At 40.3% G+C, this 18743-nt stretch overlaps 1 protein-coding gene across 1 annotated transcript in view; it reads right to left on the reverse strand.

The window, feature by feature from the left end:
* The window catches only part of si:dkeyp-72e1.9 (syntaxin-binding protein 4), a 66949-nt gene extending 50042 nt beyond the window's left edge, over positions 1–16907 (reverse strand). Inside the window, exon 1 of the mRNA XM_061090476.1 lies at positions 16843–16907. Within this exon, the coding sequence (XP_060946459.1) occupies positions 16843–16907 (65 nt within the window). The remainder of the gene's footprint in view (positions 1–16842) is intronic.
* Positions 16908–18743: the final 1836 nt, after the last annotated feature.

Raw genomic sequence — 18743 nt, forward strand, 5'->3', positions numbered from 1 at the left:
CTCACCGGGCAGACTATATATTTACAGAGCAGTCGACCATACAATTATCTCAAACAAAAGTTAGCTACAAACTGTCACGCAAGCTAGTGAAACACAGCAAGCCTGTTTCTGACGGTTAACTTTATGGTAGCGGTGACTAGCATACTGTGTCTAAAGCTCTCCACAGTGTATTTCTATCTGTCCTTACAGGAGTGTGTGTGTGTGTGTGTGTGTGTGTGTGTCGCAGTAAAATGCTTGGGGAAAGCCGCCTCAATTCCTTCAATGAGCATTTTATTTGGGTGCCTTGTGTTTACTTTGATCAGGCAATGGATTACATAATATATGAAATCCTGTATTTTCTTTTTTTTAAGTCTAATACCTAGAGAAGCTTAGCAGTTCTTCAAAGCATCTTGCAAAGAAGCTTTGAAGAACTGAAGGGTGCTTTAAACTTGAACCAAAAAGGCAGAAGGCTGCAGGGTGTTGCCATTTCAACTTTACTATGAAGGTCGAGCATTCAGTTTTTTGGTATATGCTTTGGGCTGCCAGAGACTTAACATATTTTATTCCCTCTAATTTTCAAGGATGATGGATTTGCACTCATTGTGGGTGCAGCAGAACAAGATGAAAACACAACTTTCACACTTATAACATTTTAATATTGATATGATAATTTGTAAATGATGACCAAAGGCAAAATCATCTACCTATTTACCTATTCAAATAGAACTCGGGACAAATGCAAGACGGAAAATATAGAGAATAGAGAGTGTAAAGTAATTCTAAACCTGAGTCTGTAGCCTTTTAAGACATGGAGCACGTAACATTGATGCTTTCATCAAGCTGTTCAGGTGACTTTTCTCATTCAGACAGACCTATTTCTTCAAAGATTTATTTACAAATCTTTATGTAGCCTACCTAATGCTTGTTGAGTATTTGCCTGCTGTTGCACAATAGGAAGATTTGTTTTGTCAATACAATATGAAGATGTTGTGGTTAGACTTTCTTTTCACTGCTTTAATTGCTTTTGCTCACAGACTTTATCTAAAGCATTGGGCTGGGTATTTGTGTGTTCATCTATCTATTAAGCTTTTGTGCTCTGGTTTCACAGCAAAGGTTAAAATCAGTCCAAGAGAATGATATGTGTGATAAAAAGAACTATGTGAAATAATTGTAACTAAGAGAGATTTCGGCTCTAATTCTCAGAAGTGGAAAGATTAACACCTTCATCGCAGAAGACAATTGCGACACAAACATATCTACATCATGAAAAAGTTCAGTTGCTCTTCTGCACGACAAACTTCCTAAATCTGGAGTGTCTTTGAACAAAGCAACTACATGAAAGGAAGATAATCCTCGTATGATTATTGAAACGATTATCAACATGCAAATATGGAGCGACGCCTGCGACGCGCTAGTTCAGGCAGCCAACTCGAGCTGCGCTGCTCCAATCATGTGACATACCTCACTCTCCACAACCATCTATATGTACTATAAGGCTGTCTATTTAAGCAGAGAACATTTCCCATCACTCCCTTGCTTGCCCTGCTCAGTTTTGCTGCCAGTTGCTTCAGCCCCTCCAACACCCAGCATCCACCCGGGCTCCGATGGGGGTTTACAAGTATTTGCTCATCACTCCAATCATTCCTGTTTAATCATATAGGGGGGAGTGACTTAGTCACAGCCTAGACGTCAAACACTAAACCTGCTCTACTGTTGCAATAAACATTTGACGTGAGTTGTCTGACTAAAATACATTGACCTATTTACACCTATGAATATGTGTTCGGAATATATGTTTCCCACGTAAGTGCTTTTACTGTATATGTGATGGCCGTACACATTGCAGTACCACTCTGTGCTACAACAGCCATTGTTCATTCACTCACATTCCCCCCAACCACACACACTTTCACCTAACACACACACACACACACACACACATAGATTTATTCTCTTTTTCTATCTGGCAGCCATGGCAACAACCATTTGCCTCAGAACTTTAATCACTAAATCTGCACAGTGGGTCATTATCAGATTATGGGATTATCCAATCCACACTGAGAAATCAAACAGGCCCGCACTCGATCACACGCACGCACACACACACACACACACACACACACACACACACACACACACACACTGACACACAGGCATGCGTCCTCTCACACGCACACACTGTGTTTGAGTCCAGGCTTGTTTGATTTCTCGCACATGCGCATGCATAATGCTAATGTCTGTCTGTGTGTGTGTGTGTGTGTTTGTGTGTGTGTGTGTTTGTGTGTGTTTGTGTGTGTTAATACAGAGAGAAGATAAACACTACATTGATGGGAGATCACAAGTGTTTCCAGTTACAAGGCTGCCCTCTATAGATGAGAAGACCAGCTGCAGCCTCAGTGAGCAGCAGCCAAACACTGGAAGCTCTGTCCGACTGTTGTGGACATTGAGAAAGTCCTTATACTCATCTTTGTTCACATTATGTTGTAGCCCTATGCTCATATTCACCTGTGCTGGGCCCAGAAAGCTTACAGTTTTTTTCCGATTGCATAAACACTAAAATCAAAAGTATTACACAATTATCAAAACCTTACATTCAAGGATCAGAACATGGGCCCAGATCTGCACCACTATAAGCACAATGTCAGCTTCACACTTTTTGCAAAACAATACACACAGTGATTTGCAAAAGACCAAACACACTTGTATACATTAGACACAGAAGGATATCATGATGTCACTTCCTTTTTATTCCAAAGCACTGACAGTCAAATGACTCCCCCTATGAGCCAATTGGTTAAACACAACCATCAGGTGCACAAACACATGACTGCTTAATTGAAGACACACCAATCAGGTTTAAGCACTATGAAAATGCAGCAAGTGAGTTCACCTGGCTTCAACCAAAACGGAAAGAGTCAGAAGAGGAAGAAGACTGAGGGTGAGAGGGGGAATCCAAGGAGGAGGAGAAGGTGGAAGAGGAAGAGGCAGAGGCCGTGCCAGATGTAGAAGCCGAGGGGGAGGTGGAGGAAGAGGAAGAGGAAGAGGAAGAGGAAGAGGAAGAGGAAGAGGAAGAGGAAGAGGAAGAGGAAGAGGAAGAGGAAGAGGAAGAGGAAGAGGAAGAGGAAAAGGAAGAGGAAGACATGCAGCAGGGGGAGAGCGGGCTCAAAGAAGAAGTGGACCAAATTTATCTAATGACATTCGCGCAACACTAGACGACCATGTTGTGAACCACGGATTGACGCTGAGGGAGGCTGGACTAAGAGTTCAGCCAAATCTTAGCAGATATACAGTGGCATCTGTCAAGAAAACAGGTAAAAAAAAAATCTGTCTTCAGTTACAGTCATCAGCTGCTTATTGTATGCACCGTATAAGCACTTTTGATACCCCATCCTGTGATATTTGACAGTAGGTTACATGTATTCTGTTCTACATAGGATTGAGGGTCCAGAACGACAAGGAGGAAGGGGGCCCATATTCACGCAAGATCAAGAGAGAGAGATCATAAACATGGTTTTGGCCAATAATGCTATAACGCTCAGAGAAATTCAAACCAACATTATCGATGACCAGGTCATTTTCAATAATGTCCATCAGGTCTCTCAGTCAACACTGGCCCGCATCCTGAAAAGACATCAGGTTGAAATGAAACAACTTTATCGAGTGCCTTTTGAGCGGAATTCAGAGAGGGTCAAACAGCTGCGACAAGAGTATGTGGAGGTATGTATTGTTCACGTTAGGACTGTGATGTTGCATACTGCATACGTTACCATTTTACAGAAAAATGTACTGTATACCAGACCTATGCTGAACTACACAATATTGTCTTTCACTCTATTTCAGAGAGTTTTACAGATGGGTGCTGAGGAAAAAAGAAGGAGAGACAGAAATATCATTGGCCACGGGCTATAATCAATGTCCCAGGGCAACCTGGGGGTAACATCACCCTTTGCGCTGCCATTACACAGAATGGGGTCCTCCTCCGTCACGCCAATTAGGGCCCTTACAACACACCTCACATTCTCACATTTTTGGACTGATTGCAGAACATCGTCACAGCAGTAAACCACAGGCACCAGATGCATTGTCATCTGGGACAATGTGTCATTCCAGTGCTGCTCTGATCCAGAACTGGTTTCAAAACAATCCACAGTTTACACCTTCCACCATACTCTCTGTTTCTAAACCCAATCAAAGAGTTTTTCTCGGCATGGCGGTGGAGGGTTTACAATCTGATGACATTATATTTACATCAGAACTTTGCTTTCATGTACTTTTTACCATTATAGAACGAAACAACTTACTTCCACACAGTCTCCAAGCTAAAACCTTTGCATGACGTAGAAAAAAAGTTGACAACCAACACTGTGGTCCTGGAGCTAAAAGGTTTGTCTCATGATGGACAAGATTAGAAGAAATAAAAATACACAGAACATAAAGATGTTGTTTTCCTCCAAAAGGATGTCTAGAAATTGTTAAACAGTGAAAAGGTCAAACAGCCAGCCGGACAGAGAGGATAAGAGGAGGTTACATGAATTAGATTGTGTCTGCTCAATTTAATTTCAAGTGAGTACCTGCACATTTTTTAAACTGACACATAAGCGGATCATCTGGAGAAGCAATGTGATAAACAGAAAAGCGACAGGCTGAAGAGCTTTGTAGATGTTTAATGCAGAACAACTTTTACATGACAGCACATGAAGACATACATTAATGTATAGCTGCCTATGTAACTTTGGGCAACTGTCAACTGAGACTGCCCTCCTTGCTGTCACTTCAGACTGCTAGAGCAGCCTCTCTCTCCCCTGTGGTCATCCTTCTAGGCACTTACCAAGTAACGTGGAGGGAATCTGTGTCATAACCTAGTCCACTCACTACTGGGGTCCCTCAAGGCAAGGAACCTAGGTGAGACACTTGACAGTCAACTCTCCCTTACCACCAAGATTGCTGCAACAACCCGAACATGTAGATACATGCTGCACAACATCAGAAGAATACGTCCCTTTATAAAAAGGGACAGTACTTGCGTACTGTGCTTCGAACTAAGCGACCAATTCCTCATCGAGGACATGGGTAAACCTTACACCCCAGCCTGTCTTCTCCACTCTGCATCGGCCAATCAGCTTGTTGCTCCCTCATTGCGAGCTAACCACTCATTAATATCATGACTGTCTGCTGTTCTGGCTCCAAAATGGTGGAACGAGCTACCCCTTGAGATCAAGACAGCAGAAAGTCTATACATCTTCCACCCCAGATTTAAAACACATCTCTTCAGACTACATCTTGGTTAGGAAGATGATGTCTAATAAACATCGTCCACTCAGGTGTTTGTGGTTGTATCACCACGCTATAAGTGATGGAGGCTGGGTACACCCTAGGTTTTTCAGCCTTTACATCGCAATGACGTTAAACGCTATTGGCTTGTATGGCAGAACTATGAAAGTCATGTATTTATAACTGACAGACACCAGGGTCGGATCTTATTGCCACTAACTCTCTTGAAATCTTTGTTTGTGTTTGCTATGTGTGGTTCAACGCTTTTTCACTTGGAGATATTGGGTTTTTTTTGGGTGTCTTTTTGCATCTGTCGCACGTTAGAAGCACAATCAACCCCCAACTCCTGCCCTGTACTCACATCGTATTCTTTATACAAGGAGGCCAGGCAGAAACTACGAAGCATCTCACTCGGACATTTGTGTTCACACATGCACCTTCTCCGGAGAAAATACGGAGAATCTGCAAAGTTCAGTGCATGTCTACAGCAGCTATACAAACTAACAACCATTTACACGGTCATAATGTGTTTGGAAGTTTTGAAAAAGCTGGAGTCCCAGAAAACAAAACACACAGAGACAGGGAGAACACAGACTGCTGTGAATAAAGTTCTTGAACTGATTAAAGTTTAAGTCTCAACATCAGGATTTTACAAAATATTGTATCCTCGGAGCACTGTGTTGGAAATATGTCTCTTTTTTCAGTATTTATATCTTGAGTAATCATTCCAAGTTCATGGAAAGAGGTTACATCTAAATATAAAGGAACTAGAAAAGGTAAAAAATAAATTACCACAATCGTTGGACGAAATGGACACTGAAATTCATGAGCCAGGACTTCCGTAATCACGTAATTAGCCTTCAGTTGCATGAGAGGCACCGAGCCAATCTCAGCTAATTACAACTGTTAGGGCACACACCATCAGCCCACTAACATCCTCTCACTTGTAACGAAGAAACTGAAAAGTGTCTGAAGCCTCCGACACTCCTAAACAGACACAGCAGGTCTATCAGCTAAGTAAAGAAACATCAATAGTTTGAGATGGAGAGGAGAAAAAATCAGCAACTAGCAAACTTCCCTGGAGGCAAAACCAGTCAGCACTCTGCTTCAGGATGTAGAGAGAAAATCCAACCCAATGAAGTTATTTGCAGCAAATCGATCATTACCAGAGGGAATGGGTGATCGATAAGGGGTGAATTGAAATCCCATTACTGATCATTGATTTTACTTGACAAGGAAGAATGGAGCTGAGTCTCATAGTGTCTATTAAATCTAAGAGACATCCACAGAAGGGATTATAATATAGGAGTTTAGAGGGTTACAGGCCAGATCTGAGGTGCATCGTGAAACATTTCCCTGCAGCAGTCTGGATTTAAAAACATACCTGGGAACAAAAGGCAGCCATCTCAATGAGCTGGTGAGAAGATATTTGAGATGGCCTTACAAATGCCTATTTTTCAAGTATGTTGTGGAGACTGATATATTAGCCAGGTATTTTATTGGTATGGTTACTGTCTGTCATAAACATCTTGTTGTTCTCAATTATGACTTTTTCTCCTTTTTAGTGAATCAATTGACCAATTAGTGCTTTATTTGGGAAATTAGAATATCTATAGGTAGCTAGCTATCTGCCTGTTTCCATTAAACATTATCATGAAAAAGGACCTCAGTTATTAAAACAAGTCTAAATGAATAACTCTTAAATCAACATATCCTTTTGATCGTCATGGAAATTACCTGTGCTGAATCATCATGACATAAGTGTGATCATCAGGCTCACAGTGCATGTCAGAAATAATTAAGTTTTGCAGCCTAAGACTTTGGATTCCCTGTATTGAAGCAAATATCCGAGGAAAAATTAAAAAATGATAAAGCAGTCAAGACTCCCAAGGTTGGAATCCATCGATGTGGCTTGAGACCAAAATGATTGGATCTAGCATGACTAGCCTTTGTCAAGAAGGTAATGAAGCATCCAATACCTTGACTAAAGCACCATATGCATCACTTACACAGCACTAATGAATAAGTACCATAGACTGTCATCTTCAGTCACTCACAACAGCTTGATTTTATTTTTATATATGAACAATGAGCCGTTCTTCTGTTACAGTAATATAGGGCAAGAAGAGAACACATATGTTCTTAAAGAATACCAGACTGTACATGACTTCAGACTGGGGCTACCTCTCAGTAGGACAATAACCTGAAAAAACCACTCAACTGCTCCTTGACACACCTCAGACAAGACTTGTAACCAGAGGTGATAATACCTTCGCAGTAGCAGCCCCAAACCTTTGGGACAACCAACCACTTCATATTAGATCTGCCCCGTCGTTAACACACTTTAAATCACTATTAAAAACACACCTGTTCTCCCAGGCTTTCTCCTCGAGTTGAGTATGTTTCATCGCAGCTGCTTTTGTTTTTCTTATCGTATTTCTTATATTTTATTTTTTATTATTTTTCATTTTACATTGGTAATTGTATTTTACTAGTATTGCTTGCACTATAATGTATTACGTTTTTACTGTCCTTTGACCAATACACCTGTAAAGCACTTTGGTCAACCAAGTTGTTTTTAAATGTGCTATATAAATAAAATTGACATTGACATTGAGCGGCCCAATAAAAGCTCAGAACAACACTACATGAAATATCTGTGAAGAGACCTACAGACGTCACATTCAAGCTGATGGAGCTTGAGAGGATCTGCCAGGAGGAATGGGATAAACTGCCTAAATCCAGGTGCGTACGCGTTGTAGAGACTTACCCAGGAAGACTGGAAGTGTAACTGCTCCCAAAGGGGCTTTTACAAATTACTCATGTAAGTATCAAAATCGCAAAAAAATACATTTCAGTTATTGATTTTTTTACATTTGCGAAAACATTCCCTTCGGCATTTACTTCATTCACTGTCATTATCACTTATTGGGTATAGAGTCATGGCCAAAAAGTGCAAGTTTCTAAATATTTTTTTAAAGCCACAAATCAACGTGTGAAAACGAACATGAAAATTCCTTTACAGATATGGGTGAATCTACTCAAGAGATAAGCCCATTCCATCCAGCAGACGTTTATAAAAGATAGTGCTGATCCCTTACATCATATTACTCTATGGTTGAAGCATCACATTTCTAGCAGCAAGTCTGGTCAGGAGTATATAAACTCCTAACAATTGCAGTCAAATACAGAGACATCCCTAAAGGAAGAATAGCACTGCCAAGGACACCATTTAAAAATAGTTTCAACCTTTCCACAGGGTGACCGAAGGCACCCAACCGAGCGGCTTTAGAACAGGATTCCGGATGTCACCGAGTGGCCCCAGCCAAAGCCCAGACTTGAACCCCTCTGACAATCTGGAGTGACCTAAAGATAAAAGTTCATCACTGATCCTAATCCAGTCTGACAGAGGATAAAGAGGATCAGAATTGGAGAGACTATGTGTTTCCAGGTGTGCACAACAGGTAGAGGTCGCAAGGTGTAGTCATTTACATCTTCAATGATACGCTGTTTTTTAGATTAATAGAAATTGCAGATAAATATGACAACAAATCTCATTGCCATCATAGGTTAACATTTGCCACAGTATACACAGTGGATTAAGGTAATTCATTCATGTGTGCTGCCAAAAGCCATCAATAAATAAAGTTGTCTGAAAAAATCTGTCTGTGGCTTTTGTTCGCCATGTAATAAACAAGATTGCCAGCATACCTGACTGTAATAACAAGCCTGCCTGCCTACGTGCAACCTGCCCATACTCTCACTGTGCATGACAGGAGTCTTCAGCTGGGGAGACGTAAACCACTGTCAGCGAGTGAGTCACAGACAAATCAGCTTCAATTATCAGTCATTGCATTGGGGGTACAGCTTTGACCAAAGGGATGATGGGAGGGGGTCAAAGTATCACCTTTTCTTGCTAGCTTCTCTAGGAATACCAACCCTAGCTTAAACTACAGTTCTGTCACTTTGGGGGCTTTTACTGGAAGAGCCACTAAAATGTTGAGCTAACTGTCAAAATCATTGTTTGAACAAAGCTTATATTTGTCAATAGGTTTTGACTTAAAGGTGGGTAGTCTAGTAAGAGAGACCTGAACCTGGGCCCAAACTGAACCCGGTACAAACTAAGTTTAGTTTATCAAAAAGTGGGAGCTAATGATTAATTTCATGGCAATGAAATGATTGGGACACAGGATCCCTTCTAGCCATGCGGAAAAATATTGGAAAAACCACACAAGCAACAAAATAAAAATTGAATATAAAAGATAAAATAAAATGAACTAAAATCAGATAAAATCTACAGAAGCGTATTGCATTCAATTGAAAAATTGGAAATTCCAAGATAAAATTTCATAAAAAAACAACTGAATGCGTATTTTGTTTTATAAATTTTTTCTTTGTCAATTTTAACGCTTTTATCAAGTACGCTATCCCAGTGAAAAATAATCATGAAATGTGTTGTTTTTAAATTGTTTTGTTATTTAAAAATTGTGCAACACCTTGATTTATTTGTCAAATTAAGGTTGTTGAATATTTTTGGAACCGAATCTTAGTTTTATAAATCGTTAACAGATCAAATAGACAACTGCGACTTGCTGTGAAGGTGCAGCCACATATAGAAGACACACATTAATTAGCCTGACGTTGTCATACTCATAATTCTAGTCAGAATATGAGTCTGATACCGCTCCATTGGGCTGTGATTATGGGGCGTGTTTCAACCGAACCAGGAAAAAAAATGCCTTTTCGCTCAATTGGATAGACTTACAACCAATCAGAGCAACGTAGTATGTGACGTATGTTAAGCGACAGTGTTGGGGAGTAACCGAATACATGTACCGGCGTTACGTATTTAGAATACAAATTATGAGTAACTGTATTCCGTTACAGTTACAATTTAAGTAGATGGTATTCAGAATACAGTTACATTGTTGAAATCAATGGATTACATGACGGACTCCTCTGTTTCACGAGTTTATTCACTCTCTAAATAAATCTATGGAAATGCTGCAAATGCCGCTCATAAATCCACCGGAGGCAAAGCCCCCAGGAAGCAGAGCCCCGGCCGGCGGCGGCGTTAAGAAGCCTCATCGCTACCGGCCCGGTACCGTTACAGGCCCGGTACTGAGGCTCTGAGAGAGATCCGTCGCTACCAGAAATCTACGGAACTGCTGATCCGCAACCCGCCCTTCCAGCGCCTGGTGACAGAAATCGCTCAGGATTTTTAGACCGACTTGCGCTTCCAGAGCTCCGCTGGCATGGCTCTGAAGGAGGCCAGCGATGAGGAAAAACGGCAGTTAATCATTTTTTTCAAGCATATGCTTACTTGTTGCCCCAACATTAACTGCAACATCGTCCCAACATGTGTCTTTTTTGTCTCATATTTGCTGAGGATCATACAGCTCACTGTACTTCTCCACTTAAATTATTAATTTATTGTCATCCATCTTCAAGAAATTCTCCGCTGTTTGCTTCGTTCAATGTCGGGTGTGGAGGGCCCCGATGGTCGCTTAATAAGCGTAAGTTGATTATGTTACTGTTGATCATCTGTCCATCATCACATAAAGCCCGCCCTGACAATTTGATTGGTCCGAACAGCTTCTGTTCGGGCATAGTTTCTCCCCAACGGAGCGATGCCAGACCGAACTTCACAACCTCAAATGTTGTGGGCGGGGCTAAATTCGTCTGGCACCCAGGCTACACATTAATGACCTTAGGGCAGGAATTCCAAAATATATATATATATATTTTATTTCTTTTTAGGAAAGTTATCTTGGAATTTCCGAGATAATTATCTCCTAAAGTTTTTTTCAAGTGAATACAAAATGCTTCCGAACATACACCTAAAATATAAATGATGAAATAAAATATACTACTACTGAGTACACTGAATTAAGGGAATGTAAGTAATGTTGAAAGAATTGCATGGAGTGACATGTATTGAAGCTGTTTTCCATCACAGTTTCTCATTAACCGGAGGAGTATGTCGCTTCTGCCAGTGTAGATTTTGTCTTTGACTGTCTCACTGACAGAGTTGGAGACATCTCCAGATACTTCCTATAGGAAAGCTTTGTGAAGTGGATGTGACCTGCTCTTTATCAGAGAAGGGAAAATGAAATGTTGATCCATTTACTAAACCATCAAGTTAGCCCTCATCACTGAAGCCTTATCACTGAAGCCACTAGTGTAAGAAAATAATTTACATTTATCATAAATCTAATTTTTGCAGCTTTTCCATGTTTTTTTCAATTGTGGAAAACAAGAGCCATTTTAAAACATGAACTCCGGAGAGAGTCAAGGCCCACATTTACAAACATTCTCCAGAGTTCATGTTTGCCTTTCACACATGAACACTGCAGCAGGAGATTCTTTGGTCCACTGCATTCACAACAACACATACATCTCTGAGTATCTTTGTCCATGTCTTCTACATGTATGGCAACGCTTTTTTAACGTTAGATATTTGTATTATTTTTGTTTGTATCATTCTCCATCTATCCTGGGTTAGAAACGTCTACAACACCCACTAGCTTACAGGTTTTTATTAGAGGATTGGCAGGAGAAACTCCAGAGAAAGTCTGTATGCTCTCATTAGGACATGTTTGTGTGTCTGGAAGCAGCTTAAGTGTGTGCTCACAGGAAATGCCGGAAACAGTTAAGAGCCTGTAATGTAATTGAATAATTGTAAAAGACGAAGAAGATGATTCACATGAAAATTCACCTGAATTATCCCAAACTGGTTAACTTCCCCACCTTGAAGTCTTTAATAAGCCTTGGGACTCCTCGGTCAGACAGCCCCAAACTGGATGAGGTAGAGAGAGAGAGTGTTTTCAAAATAAAATTAATTTTATTAGATTTATTCGATACTAACATAACAGTGTCCCAGATAAGGCGGTGAGAGATGCTTAGCTAAAGTGACTTAACAAGAGCACATTGTTTTCCTCTGTCACAGCAGAACTCAAGTGATATTTGTTGCCACCAGGGGCCTAATTTCCACAGGACAGGAGTGGAGTAAATAACCTGTCAGACTGCATCCAGTCACACCTGCCTCTGTCACAGTCTGTGGTCAGTTTCACAGTGTCAAGGACACCAAGTTAAATAAGCAATGTGCTACCTGAGTGTTTTAGAGAAAGGATGACTATATGTTTTACATTATCTTCCAGAAAACCACTGGTTTACTTTTTTTTCTAATTAAAAGTCGACTTGAGGCAATCTAAATCTTCTGTAATGTAATCCATCAACATGAACATCATAGGAATTTACTTAAAGTGCTATAAAATTTACAGCATAGTACCACAATGTGTAAAAGGATTGCATATATTTTTATTATTTTCATAATTCATTGATTTTTTTCTTAAATAACTCAATAAACCCCTTAAAATAGTAAGTAGCGAAAGCTTTATTTAGACGTTCCTGGAAGCCAACTTAATGTCCTCAATTGTCTTCTGTTTTCTAACCAAAAGCCCAAAACCCAGAGACATACAGTTAACAGTGATACAGACATATTCACATCTAGAAACTGGTATATGATCATCAGTAAATTGAAACAGGTTTTACTTTATTCTGCACAACAATCAATATTGTTGTCAAGTATAATATAATCAATTGACAATGAGTCATTTTTCATCTCTAATATCCAACATAAAATCAATTTTCTTACAAATCATCTCACAAATAAGAACCAGACAGATAAATAATAATGATGAGACAAAAACATTCCTGACATTCCGAATCAATGTCACAGTGATGCAAAAATCATATAGAATCCTGTGTCACCCCAGCCTGCTCATTGATTTCTAACTTCCCCCTACATGGTCTAATATACCTAGAGATCCTAAAAGAAAAATACTACAGTGATTTTTGCAGAGAATTACTGTTCAGGACTGGCATTTGGTGTCAAAATGAAAAGCAAAAGCACCTGTGTGGCAAATTTCATATTTAACCCAAATGCCAGAAGGGAACCTGATCATATCAATGAGGATATATTACATTACATGACATTCTCATATGACATTAGGTATGATGAAGGAGGCAGCATCACAAGGAAACATTTCTAATCTACAATCTACCAACAGCACAAGAGAGAGGCTGTCTGCAGAGAAGCGTTACAATCACGACGAAGTGAGCGCTGTATAGATTTGTTCAAATATCTGGTGTAATCACTAACAAAAATGTTGTCAACCAATAACCAGGACATAAATAAACAGGATGTCCAACTGTTCTTGGCTATTTGGTTACTGATTTTGCATTTCAGACCATAACACACTTTAAGAAGGCAATAGAACCCTCTCACCCTGTCTTTGTTTTGCTTAGTTGGAAATGTGGTGAAACATGGTGCCCCACATGAAGATGTTGGATCATCAAGTTCTCTCCCTGAAAGATTTAAAGATGTGTGACTGACATCTCATTCGGGAAATAGTTACTCTTTTTCTCTTTTTTCATAGATACAATGATCCTGGCAGCAGAGAAGAGGGGAGGCTGCTTAACTGCACTGCTGATTAGGACAGTGACAGTTACATAGGTCAGCTTTGTGGACTGCTGCTCTTAGCCCATTAGCAATGCACGCTGTAACAACCCTATCGTTACTGCCCCCCTCAACCCACCGGACTTCAGTGAAGGCAAGTAAACGTCTGCAGGTGTTTTTTTGGACTGAAAAGTCCTTCCACAACACATATATTCCACAAAGTATGTCACCTGATAGAAAAATAACAGCACACTGTAGTTACTCTTTTCATTGTGTTATAACTGAGCATATTTCAACTTACATAAAAGCCAAGCATCAAGTACCATAAGCAAAATGTAAAATAGAAGTGGAAGAGACAGAGACAGAAAAAGAACATTGTTCACACTCAACGGTGCAGCATCTGTCCCACTACCTGAACATCCTGTTCGATCTGGGCTGGCAGACGCACTGTGAGATTCATGCTCCACGAATCACTCTTCAAACTTAAAAGGACGAATAATGAAACAAGAACCAAATTAGGTAAAATCAAACTACATCTTGCAGCCGCTATGCCCGTCAACATTTAGACATGTCAAGCGAGTAGTCACAACTACATTACTCAGTCATGGTTGATAAGATAAATTAAGATGTAAAATAGAACTTGTAAAAACACTGTTAACGGAATATATACCGTTTGGACAGAGCAGTGCATATATGAGTGATTGAAAACCGTCTAGTTAGTGGATGATCCGACGTCATTTCTACAAATCTTAAACATACACACACACACACACACACACACACACACACACACACACACACACACACACACACACACACACACACACACACACACACACACACAACAGCTGGAAACCCTCAACTGAAATGACATCAATACACTGTTGAGTTGCTGCAAGCACTTTACTTTACTTTATTACTGGAAATAAAGAGGGCATTATTACAAATGTCTTTTTATAGCCTTGTATATTCAGACCCAGCCCCTTTAACCACTTGGATACTCAGGGTGCTGTCAAACCAAACCAGTGGGGCGCGGTCAAAGATGACGAAATCCATACCTGGATGTAGATCAGTCACAGGATGGGATAATACAACATTTGTGATTTTAGCATGAATTCAAATACAACTGCTGATCATGAATATGTGGTCTGTAAATCTGTGATAATCATTTGGACACCATGGTAAAACTTATATGGGATTCAGGAAACTCCAGACCCCACAAAATGAACCCTTGCTGATGAATTACAACGACAAAAATGTATGTCTATAAAAAAAAAATCCTAATTAATATAAATAATGGTCTCTTCAGTAGCAACAGCCAAACAATTATTCAATCAAATACAATAACGGGGCAGTCATTTCTTTTTGTACACATTACATCATCTAAAATTCTGAAATAATCCATGCTGACAAAGAGTGGTTTCCAAGCCTATCAGTCACTTTTTGCCCACCATTTGAAAATCCCTAACTTATTAAAGTTCTATTAACAAAAAAAGAAAGTCTTAGCCACTCAGGAACTTCAGAATAAACCCATGTTTCAGTAGAATGTTTCAGACTACATAAATAAATTATTATAAATTACTTAAATCAAAGCCTTTTAAAAGTTGTTTTTTTGTTAAGCTTCTTTACACGGATGAGTGATGCTTGAGTCTATAATCTTTTCATTTACTGAATAGATTTGAAATATATTCTGTCATAACTGCAACATACTAGAAAACTAGACTAAAGTTATCGAAAAAATGAACTTTTGTTGTTAGAGTTCCATCTTAGTCTGAGAAGAATCTGTTTGCGCTCACCACAAATGACGTCACGTTTCACAATATCACTAAAGTTTACTGATCAAAATCATATAAAAGACAGTTTTCAGAAGACTTTGACAAAAAACAACTGTCAACCCACACAACCCGAACTCTCTCCTGTCAGCGGCCCTTTCTCAGAAGATTGTTCAGCTTTTCTCCAAACCTCTGCTCCTTGTGTGTTCCTGAGTCACACCTACCTGTCTTTAATGGTGGGGTTCATTCTGAGAGGAAACATTCCCAGGTCTATGTCTCTGCAGTCCGGATTGAACTCTAGGGCTCCCGAGACGTAAATCAGAAAGTAGTCCCAGAGCTCGGGTAACTTCTGGGAGGAAAGAAGAATCATGAGGGAAACTTTAAGGGTGGTGCCGTTTGTGTGAGAGACAGCTGGAGGAAAAATGGGGAGAGTCAAACCCCCTCAGCTCGTCTTTAAGTGTTCCCATCTGACCCGGCCTGAACAGTCCACTCAGCACCGACATTATCTGACTGACTCCTCCCCTCTGGACATACAACACAAGCACTAAATGAACACGTCCTCTCCAAACTGCCTACACCCCACTGCATCCATACAGCTGATCTTTTTTTGATCGATTATTTTCTGGAAAACTCAGTGTTCTCCTTGACCAGAAGCAATTAGCATGGCTGTTGATTAGCAGATAGTAAATGTATATCTTCTATCTGGCATTTCAGGTCATGGTGTGTGATGAAGGTTATAACAATAATACCAATAATAATACAAATTTTCACTGTATTATTAAATTATTTTGTCAATGTACTTTATAAATGCCACTGAATCAAACTGTGTATTTTCACCTGAGTGCTCGGTTGATGCAGTTATATCATGGGTTCATAATGTGCAGGGTTTTACATATTGAAACAGATGCTGCGTCCACTGCAGCACAGCCACTCTGAGCTCTGATCAAACTAGAGTTTTACTTTCTGCTAGATATATTTGAAGATGTTTTTGACGTGCTATTTTATCGTTGAGTATTTATCTTTTAATTAGGCAAATACAAACGCATTAACAGCGCATTCTAAATTGTTTATGTGAGCCACTATCAGAAATAAGCCACAATTAAATGAATTGTATGACACACTCACTCAGATGGAAGGGAATTTCGCTTGAACTAGGAAAAAACACATCACGTCAGCTTTGCGTTAACTGGAAACGAGAATCGGAAAGACTCCATGATTTTATGAGTCCACCTCCCTCCCACCGACAGCACCAGAGTGTCAGAGGAAGCTCTCCAGTCGTGTTAATGACAGATTCTATCTCACGGATCTATGACGGAAGTTTAGTCAGCGCCGGGTCTCCAGCCACAACTTTTCACGTACCAGTAGATGAGCGACAGTCCGTCGAAACGCTCGAGCTCCCTCCCCCGCTGTTTGAGCAGAGACATGTTATCCAGATGTGTTCCAGGTGTTCAGACTCTGCTGCTGCTGCGGCTCGACACTTTCCACACAGCCGGAGTGTGAGTGGCTCCGTCGCAGAAGCGGCCGGCGCGCAGCGGCTGACTCTGCGGATGTGTCAGGACTCATCCCCGCTCACATCATCATCAGGACGCGCTGTCTGCCCGGTGCTGCTCCGGCCGACACGTGGGTCTGTTTATTGCTGACCGACCTTAAAACGCGTCTGTTGATACTGTCCGTGTCGTCCCTCCACCCACGGCTGTGTGGGGTGTGGGGGTGTTTGTGCGCGCTCTGTGAGAGGAGAGGTGAGGGTTGAGTTTACCGTGCAGCTCATTCCTCCATCAGTGACGCCGAAGTCAATGTTCCAATTAGATAGAAACAGAAGAAGACTGCATGTTACCAGTCCCAATACTCAGTTTACATTCGTATTCAATTCTGATTCAATTTTTTAAATTCATATCCAACTCGGTTTCTGTTAAATTTAGTTCATAAGTATGTTTTAATGACTGTGATGACCGCACCAGCAACCAAACACTTGAAAGTCAGTAACATGGAGGTAACTTTAACCTTTCTTAATTCCTAATTTGCTAGTTTGCTTCTCTTTGCACATTCACCCACATCACAGATAAATAACTGGACACACAGATTTTGGTTTCATACAACATACTTCAGTTATTTATATCTTCTTTTCTGTGATAGGTAATCAGGGTTTTCTTGAGTGACCAGTTCCTGGGGGTTGCTGCTGGAGTCGTCTGACCATTCATCAGAGGAGACCCAGCTGCAGCAGACAACCTTAAATGGCTTTAAGGACTAATTGGACTGCACCATGTCTCTTGTAATGATGGGGATGGACATTGTTTCCTTATTTCGATTTGTTAGTTGTTAATCTTTGACTATTGTTTGATATTTATGTTTAATTATTTTTCTGTTGTTAATATTATATGGCCATATATTGGGATGTTATGTTGTGGCTGTAGTTTGTTTTCAATGTTAGTATGTCTAAGTCTATCCCCCTTTTGTGTATTGAGTGGCTTGATCAGCCACTATATATGTTTTTTGTGGTGCTGTTAACTTGTCTTCATCTGTTACTGGAGGCTAGTTTGGTTAATTTACCTTTTACTGGCCCAGATTTGTGAAGTTTATCCCTTTGCATTGTTTTTGAATGAAAACAAAATCAAACTATCTGTGGCTCTCTGATCTTTGTGCTCGGTCCCTGGCAATGACAATAAAGGTTTTATGATTCTGAAATGCTGCTCCTATGATATTATGCAGCCTCAATGCTCTGCAAGCGCTCTGTTCTTAGACAGGCCCTTGCAGATATTCAGTTATTATTTTTCTTGGTTATTTTTCTATAGTTATTAATTTTTTGGAAAACATGCTTACATGGAAATAAGGTAATAAGGCCTCATTAGTCAACACATAAACTGTAAAGCTGTAATACATCGAGTGAGTTAATGAGCATTCTTTCTTGTTCATATATGGAATCTAAGTCAAACTGTTGTGACTGACGCTGTCTGCATGGCTTTAGGGTTAATAGTTATAGTCTGTCTGATGAGTTTGAGGCAGTGACATGTTGGATTTGACTGGATTAGCTGGTCTAGGGTTCCTTTAATAGCAGATGTACGATCACAGCGCCCTGTCCCCAATCCCATCTGCAGCCGAATACAAGTCAGAGAGTCAGGTCGCTGATGCTTGGCAGGAGGCCTGTTAACCTCAGAGCTACACTCAGGGATTAAGGTAACAGGAGGATTGGCATGCACACACACACACACACACACACACACACACACACACACACACACACACACACACACACACACACACAC

This window comes from Limanda limanda, chromosome 17 (assembly GCF_963576545.1).
Source record: "Limanda limanda chromosome 17, fLimLim1.1, whole genome shotgun sequence".
NCBI lineage: Eukaryota > Metazoa > Chordata > Actinopteri > Pleuronectiformes > Pleuronectidae > Limanda > Limanda limanda.